The 8,013-nt window shown below is 49.5% G+C and overlaps 1 protein-coding gene across 1 annotated transcript; it reads left to right on the top strand.

Annotated features, from left to right (window-relative positions):
* The first annotated feature begins 136 nt into the window (after nucleotides 1-136).
* On the top strand, nucleotides 137-8,013 carry emx3 (empty spiracles homeobox 3). Its single transcript, XM_061788129.1, has 3 exons — nucleotides 137-1,838; nucleotides 5,759-5,943; nucleotides 6,770-8,013. Exons 1-3 carry the CDS (start codon nucleotides 1,529-1,531, stop codon nucleotides 6,944-6,946), a joined length of 672 nt encoding a protein of 223 aa, XP_061644113.1. The 5' UTR covers nucleotides 137-1,528; the 3' UTR covers nucleotides 6,947-8,013.

The raw sequence follows: 8,013 nt of genomic DNA, 5'->3' as shown, positions 1-8,013 counted from the left end.
TTTTTTTTTGTTGCTATATTTTCAAGAAATGTGTAATTTTTTGGAATTTAAAATATTTTTCAGAACTAATCTCTATACCTGAAAAAGTTACTTAAAAAAATAAAATAATTCTAGAAAGAAATGGTTCCAAAAGTTTTTTTTTTTTCAAAATATAATCATATTTTCAGCGAATTACATTTTCTACTTATTTCCCAGAGATTCATTTAGTTTAAAGTGAGAAAGTTTTTAAATGTATGTAATATTTTTGGGGGGCGAGTATACCCTCCCAAAAACGTTCTAATATAGCAGAAAAGTCTTCATTATTATTTTGTGGGCCACTGGGGGGCAGCAGAGGATCGTCGTCACGGGGTTCGGGTGGCCGCGGCCCATTGGTTAAGATCGTCGCCTGCCTCCGTGGGGGGACGTAGTTGAAGACCCCGAGCGGACCACCCGCCGACATCCCCCGGACTCACGGCTACGGTGTCCTTGAGCAAGGCACCGACACCGCGTGTGCGTGTTGACTGCGATGGGGAAAATGTAAAGAACCAATTTCGCGTGCGTGCGTGTTCATGACTCTTAACAGATGATGATGATGATGAATCTTCTTTTCCACGCCCACCTGAACCCGCGTTTGGCTCAAATGGATGCCCCTCCCCTTTTGAACAGCAAGTACACTCGAAGAAGAAAAGAAGGAAAAGGCCACTTCCGGTTGTAGTTGTCACTAACGAGGGGGCGTGGCCGGGTCTTGGCGCTTCTTCGCCTGGGGCGCAAATGGCGGAGCGTCGACACGGGAGGGGGGGGGGGGGGGGGGGCTTTGTGTGAAAAAGAAAAGCCGAAGTGCCGAGTCAAATAAAAGTCCGAGTATCTTTTTGTGTCGTTTCTATCCGAAAGATAAGAATATAAGAATGCATAAGAAGAAGTGCTCGCTCGTGATCACATGACGAGGTTGCACTTTGGAAAGCGATGACGTCTCATTTCTCGGAGCGTTTTCGTTCCAAATTCCAATGACGGCATAAATATATTTCATCTTCAAATAGGTTTTTTGGGTTTTTTTTTTTTCAGTACTTTGATGCAGTTGGATTGTTTCGACGTCGGAATAGTTGACAGTACTTGAAAGATTGAAGAATGCAAAGTGACTTGTTGATTGGAATATTTGATTGCGCGCCCTTCTATTGTGATTGTTGGATTTTCGTGCACGTGACGAAAGCTCGACTTTGGTTGTGTTGAGGTTTTTTTTCTTCCTCCTCCTCCGTCGTCTTCGTCATCCTGGCGTGTTTTGCGCATGCGCGGCGCACCTCCGCCGAATCTTGTCCAGGTGCGTCTCGCACGCACGCACGCACGCACGCACACGCACGCACGCTGTCTTTTTTGTTTTTTATTTGTTTGTTTGTTCGTTATTTTTTCTCTTTCTTTTTGAGTCGGCCAGCCGAAGTCGCTCGTGACTTTTTGCGAGGATCCGAAGCGGCAACTCGGGATGGTTTCGGCGTGAGCTTCGGCTTCGGCTTCGGCTTCGGGGGTCCTTCGGTCCCGCCGGGCGGCCGGTATCGCCATGTTGCAGCAGAAGCTCCTCGCGGGGGGCGTCAAGAAGTCTTTCTCCATCGAGGCTCTGGTCGGGAAGCAGCAGCAGCAGCAGCAGCAGCAGCGGCCCGTCCGGAGCCGGAGCCGGAGCCGGAGCGCCTTCGACGAGCCCATCCGGCCCACCGCGCTGCGCTTCCCGCCGCCCGCCGCAGCGACCCCGCTGACGCGGGACCCCGGCCTGCACTTGTTCGGCCGCCCCCATCCCGGACTGAGCCTGCTGTACCCCCCCGCCTGGATCCTGCACGACCACCGGCGATACGTGCACGCGCACGCGCACGCAGGTAACTCTAACTAAACAACTCAAAACACTCAAAACGAAAGCAATCCCGACTTTCACGATTGTCCTCCCAAAACAGGATCGGAATTGATTTGCGGCCAAAGTCGGACAGGATCATCGAATCATATTTTCTGGCGTGTCATCAAAAGTTCAAACAAAACAAAAAACAATTCCAATTGTTCTTTTCATCTCTTTAGAATGAAAACAAAATAGATCAAATGATTTGTTTAGAACCCCCCCCAACAAAAAAAAAGTCATTCTTCAACAAAGCATTAAAAAAATAATAATAAAATCGATTCACAATTCTAGATTTGGACTGTCAAGAACGACAATCATTCAGAAATGAAACATCGATAACCACGAAAGACTCGTTGTCGTTGTTCTCATTTTCGTTTCGTCGATAAAAATGATTCTTATGATTTACATTTGGAAAAGAAGAGAAAAAGTACAAATGAAATCCTGAATCGAATCATCAAAATAAAATAAAAAAAAGACAAATGACAAACCTCAAAATAAAACCTTGAAATCACACTTTCATCGTAAAGAAATACAAGATGAAAGTATGAATTATTCGCAAGATGATGACGCGAACAAATGTTAATTTTCATCACGCACGTGTTATCGCGTTCATTGTTAGCATTAAACGTCCAATGACAAAATGTCAAAGTTCCACTGATTTTGAGAGTCCGACACAAATATTCACCGGAAAGATTCAAATCTTTTCATATTCACGAGCGCATTTTCACGTCTTGAAATAATAATCAATCATATTCCTTTGGAAAGAAGTGAAATATGAAAACGTTTGGTGGTCATTTCAAAAAGGAAATGTGCAACAAATCACATTTAAAAAAAAAACAAGCAAGCAAAACCCATTTTGAACATTTCCTTTTTTGGAAGGTTTTCTTTCCTCCTTTTTCTCCTTTTTCAAACTCGCTCGATTTGGTTTGAATGTGACGTCATCGACGAGGGCAGAGGATCCCCGATTGCAAATATGAAAGATGAGAAGATGATTTTCACCGAGGGCCTGCAGGCGACATGCGCGCGACACCCGCCCTATGCTGCCTGTGCGCGCCCACGCGTGTGTGTGTGTGTGTGTGTGTGTGTGGGGACCAGTTCGCTTTTTTGTATTTTTCGTTGACATTTATTGAGGAGTTCCCCCTTCGGTTGTCTCGCGTTAACATTGACAACTTCTAGGAAGGAATTCAAGGATTCTTCCTTATTTGAGCTTGATTGATGGATTGATGTTTCGACAAAAGATCTCAACAAACATATGATGTGCGAAACAGGAAGTAGTTGAGTCTGTCCCAAGTCAGGTTAGCATGTTAGCATGTTAGCCGCGGCGTAATATGCAAATGAGCGTGATCAGGCGTGTTTGTGACGTGCTCGCCTGACTTGTTTCCCGGGCTTAGCTTCGTCGTCGTCGTCGTCCTCATCTTCTTCAGCGAGCGCCATCTGCAGCCCCCCGCCTTCATCGCTTCCTGTCTGCATCTGCGCGGGAGTGGTTTTCTAGACTTTTCCACCGCGACGTCAAGCGACGACGTCCTTCCGGGTGGCAAAAGTTCGTAAAGCAACTCTTGGGCGACCTTTAACCTTTGGCCATTGAGGAACATGAGGATTTGAACCTCATTCTCAATCGCAGCGGTTTGAATTTGCGAAGCGTCAGCCCAAAGGAAGACGATAAATTGCTCGGAAGGCGAACCGATTTGCATTTCAACAGGAAGTTGATTGAAAAATCCATTTTGAGAATTTGGGACCTCGTCCACGTGATCGTCGCACGACTAACGAAGGGACTTTTCTCTTGATTAAGGATTAGTGAATAAGACGCACTTATTTTGTTTAACGGCGTAAGGCGATTTACAGCGTCTCGCCCGAGGGCCATTCCACAGCTGACGGTCGGAGTCGGCTGCGCAATGTGTCTTTGAATACGCTGCATTTGGATGTGGCGCACTGCGGAGTTGAGTCAGCGCTGGCGCGCCGGCACATCGGCACGTCGGCCTGACTTTGGTGCAGGCGGCGTGGGTTCACTTGCCGCTCAGAGCGCCAGCGGTCGTCCGCGTCTATATGCGCCCTGCCACTGATTGGCGGCCAGTTCAGGACGTAAGTCCGCCTTTCGCCTGAAGTCGGCCGGGAAAGGCTCCGGCGCCCCTCGACATGATAAGGGATGGATGGATGCGCTGTAGAGTTTTTCGTCATGTTTGTAAGCAAACAAACAAACCAAAAACAGGCGAGAAAACACGAGCGACGGCCGCCGGTCACGACAAACATTTCTTGTCTTTGGGATTGTACAGTCACATATGTTTCTTTCTTTCTTGTTTAAAATGAACAAATCAAACTGAATCCTGCAGAATGTGCAGGTGAAGACAATATATGTCTGGAAGATGTGGTCATTCAAACTCATTTTTGTCGCATTGTAGTTACGGTTTCCCTCATCATGACCGTGAAAACCATCCAAATCTTTAATCACCTCATCATATTATTACACCCGAAATTTATAAACTGGTTTGGGAATCACAAATCAAGGGGAATGGGTTTTTCAACTATTGTTCATATTTGGTAACACAAAAATGCTTGCAATATCTAAATGTGATTTACCAAATATGACCATTTGAAATCCCGGTGACAGATTTGAACAAGAATCATGGAAGTTGACACGCACGATTTCCCTTCGCGGGCCACAGAAAATCAGGTGGCGGGCCGGATCTGGCCCGCGGGCCTTGAGTTGGACACCGGCGGCGTAATTAGACAAAGTTGTAAAGGGACAAACTCGGACGCAAATGTCCGTCGTTGGCGTTGTGGAAAATATTTTGTCACAAGTCGGCAGAAAAGGTTTGCTTCGGTCGTCTCGGGTGATTTCGGAAAATGGGCCGGGCGAGTCGACCAAACCACACCAAACTACAGCGCGGGGGCCGTTTGCCGCCCGCCATCCCTTTTTTAGCGGCCCGCGGCATGTAGAAATAATACATTTTGGCTGTGGGTGTCGCGCCGGCCGTATGCGCCCGACCGCTCCAGGCGCTACCACGGTGGAGCCGCGCATACTCGCGCTTCAGCAACCGTGATTCAACTTTTTGCAGATTTGTTTTTCATTGAAAACAAAAAAAACTTTCCCCATTTTTGAAAGTTTCCATTTTTTTTTTCTTCTTTTTTTTGGAGGGGGGGGGGGGGGGGGGGTCAATCCCACAAACACTTGCTGACGGTTCAACCCTGAACTGGTCGCCACCCTTGCGGGTTCAAAATGTTTTTTGATGATTTTTGATTTTTTTTCAATGCAGTTCCAATTTTCGTGGCCATTTTGGGAACTTCCTGCGTCCGCTCCAGCGAAATCCCTTGGCGGCGAGTGATTCAGGAGTCGGGAATGATCGGCGAGTGCGTTCGCAATCATTCACTCGCTCCCGACTCCCGAATCCCGACTGAAGGATTTTCGGCGGCCATTTTGGGAACTATATAAACATCTCTGTGTTGTGCTCGCGGATTCCGTTTGCCGTTGATCATCAGCGCGTGGTTTGCATGTGAATGCGACACGGCGGCCGCCGCCGCCGCTTGGCGCTCGCCGTCATTGTTGTCGTCTTTGTCCCGACCGCCGCCGATTCAACCGCCATTTTTGCGTGCGCCGTGACGGCGGCGGCCGATTTTTTTCAGGCCAACGATCTGGGCCTTTGTTTTTATGTAAACCGTAGCAAACATTTCACGCCACACGCACGCCATTGGTCGACGCTTAACCGCCACCCGTAGGTGGCAAACAAATCCGATCCACTTCCCTACTTTTTGTAGTTTCCCTCTATTCCACTTCCACCCGACTGACTCCAACTGTAAAGTGAAAAAACAAGACGAAGAAGAAAGCAGAGAAAATGGCTTAGCATTGCTAACGTGCTAAGCCCCGCCGTGAGCGCGACTTCCCGTTAATGATTCCCTTGGCACTGCGTTCAGGTGACGACGGCGGCGCGGAGAATCTTCTGCCGCACGGCGCTTTCTCCCGCAAACCCAAACGGATCCGCACGGCATTTTCTCCGTCGCAGCTTCTGCGTCTGGAGCGAGCGTTCGACAAAAACCACTACGTCGTGGGAGCGGAGAGGAAACAGCTGGCGTCGGCGCTCTGCCTCACCGAGACGCAGGTGAGCAAACGGCCGCGCCGGGAGGGGTCAAAGGTCGGCCGACGAGGCCGGCTCGAGGGCAGCGATTTCCGACCTCCGAGGAGCCGAGGCGCACGTTTTACAAGCGCGAATTGTCACGCCGCACCGACGACCAAACGAACTGTGTGTGCTTCCCGCCGGCATAAATAGTTGAACAAAGATACACGATCTCTTGGAAAGAAATCGGTTCAGTCGGTTGGGAATCAGAGCTGGAGAGGTGGTCCAAGGTTTTAAGGTGCAAGTTTGCTTGAAGGGCGCACGGTGCCGAAGGTTCTCCGCTGAAAGGTGCGGAGGCTCTCGGGTGGAACGATACTTCTGTGGCGGCCGGCTACTACGATGTGAATTCGCTTCGAGAGCGTCAGATGTCAGCCGTTGTAAGTTTTAAGGTGTAAAGTGGGCCTGGTCCGAGTATGTAAGCTTGGTTGCAGGGTGCGAGGCGTGGTCGGTCCTTGGGTCGGGAGGGCAAAGCGTTGTTACTGTAGTTGGCGCGGAAGATGTCATCTCGTAGGGTCGCTTCAAGGGCGTACGACGGCATCGGTTCTAAGGTGCGAGGTCAAGGGCGGAAGGGTTCGTCGCTTCCAAGGGGCCAGCTTTCACACGCTCTCGGGACGAAGGTGCGGTTGGTTGGCTCGAGGTTGCAAGTTGCTAAGTTACCCGAGGTTCTTGCGCTGCCCGTAAAGTACGACGATTGACACCGCACAGCATCCGGTCCAAGGAAACGCTCTCAAAAAAGCGGACGGACGTCTGTTAGCGTGCATCCATCTTAGCGTGTCCTGACCTGTGTGTGTGTGTGTGTGTGTGTGTGTAGGTGAAGGTGTGGTTCCAGAACCGCAGAACCAAACACAAACGGCAGAAGTTGGAGGAGGAATCCCCCGAGGCGCAACACAAGCGCTCCAAAGCCAGCCAGCACGTGAGCAGATGGCGAGCCGCCACGCAGCAGAACGCCGCCGCCGCCGAACACGTCGACGTCACCGGCGACGACTGAGCCCGCGCGGCGGACGCTAACCGATGGAAACGCCCGCCCTACGTGGACGCCGTTCGTCTTTGTTTGTCGACTTGGACCTAAATGAAGGAGACGGAACTTTCTTTCTTGACTTTCAAATGTGCCAAAAAAAACAAAAACAAAAACAAAACAGGCGGCACGGTGGCCGACTGGTTAGAGCGTCAGCCTCACAGTTCTGAGGACCCGGGTTCAATCCCTGGCCCCGCCTGTGTGGAGTTTGCATGTTCTCCCCGTGCCTGCGTGGGTTTTCTCCGGGTACTCCGGTTTCCTCCCACATCCCAAAAACATGCATTCATTGGAGACTCTAAATTGCCCGTAGGCATGACTGTGAGTGCGAATGGTTGTTTGTTCGTATGTGCCCTGCGATTGGCTGGCAACCAGTTCAGGGTGTACCCCGCCTCCTGCCCGATGACAGCTGGGATAGGCTCCAGCACGCCCGCGACCCTAGTGAGGAGAAGCGGCTCAGAAAATGGATGGATGGAAAACAAAACACACTCTTGAACACGCGCTAACGTTAGCTTCTTAGCATCACACACAACACTCACAATTAGCACAAACACACACAGTCACACTCCGGCTCTTACACACACACATGCACGCACACACACACACTCTGTGGCACTTCCATCAATATTGAAGCAAAAGCGTTCAAAAAAACCAAAACAAAAACAAGGCTTGATTGTGATGATGACGATGAAGAACAACAACAAATTCATGTCCGAAAAATCGACCAATCGGGAAGTTGTGCTGATGTTTGTTTGTTTGTTTGTTTTTGTCTCGTAATGTGGCAGCACGTCGGACGAGTGGTTAGCACGTGCGCCTCCCACTCGCGAGGCCGACGGTTGCCCACGAACGATATCGAAAACGGGCGACGTTTGAGAGCGTCGCAATCGTTCTCGTCTTCTTCTTCTTCCACGTCGACCTCATCCTCCTCTCACGTAGCTCTTCATCTTCCTCTCTTCTTCCTCCTCAAGTGATGATGTTGTCATGCACTAATATGATTAATAACCACAATAATAATGATTACAATAAAAATTCTTTGAAGCGGT

This window comes from Phyllopteryx taeniolatus, chromosome 10 (assembly GCF_024500385.1).
Source record: "Phyllopteryx taeniolatus isolate TA_2022b chromosome 10, UOR_Ptae_1.2, whole genome shotgun sequence".
Taxonomy (NCBI): Eukaryota; Metazoa; Chordata; class Actinopteri; order Syngnathiformes; family Syngnathidae; genus Phyllopteryx; species Phyllopteryx taeniolatus.
The sequence above is the reverse complement of the archived record's forward strand: the minus strand, read 5'-3'. Positions and strand labels throughout refer to the sequence as shown.

What these genes read in the sequence shown, in the direction of transcription:
- emx3 (XM_061788129.1), top strand. Translation starts at nt 1,529, where the DNA reads ATGTTGCAGCAGAAGCTCCTCGCGGGGGGCGTCAAGAAGTCTTTCTCC. An exon ending in GCACGCGCACGCGCACGCAG is followed by an intron (nt 1,839 to 5,758) that starts GTAACTCTAACT and finishes CACTGCGTTCAG; the next exon opens with GTGACGACGGCGGCGCGGAG. An exon ending in TCTGCCTCACCGAGACGCAG is followed by an intron (nt 5,944 to 6,769) that starts GTGAGCAAACGG and finishes GTGTGTGTGTAG; the next exon opens with GTGAAGGTGTGGTTCCAGAA.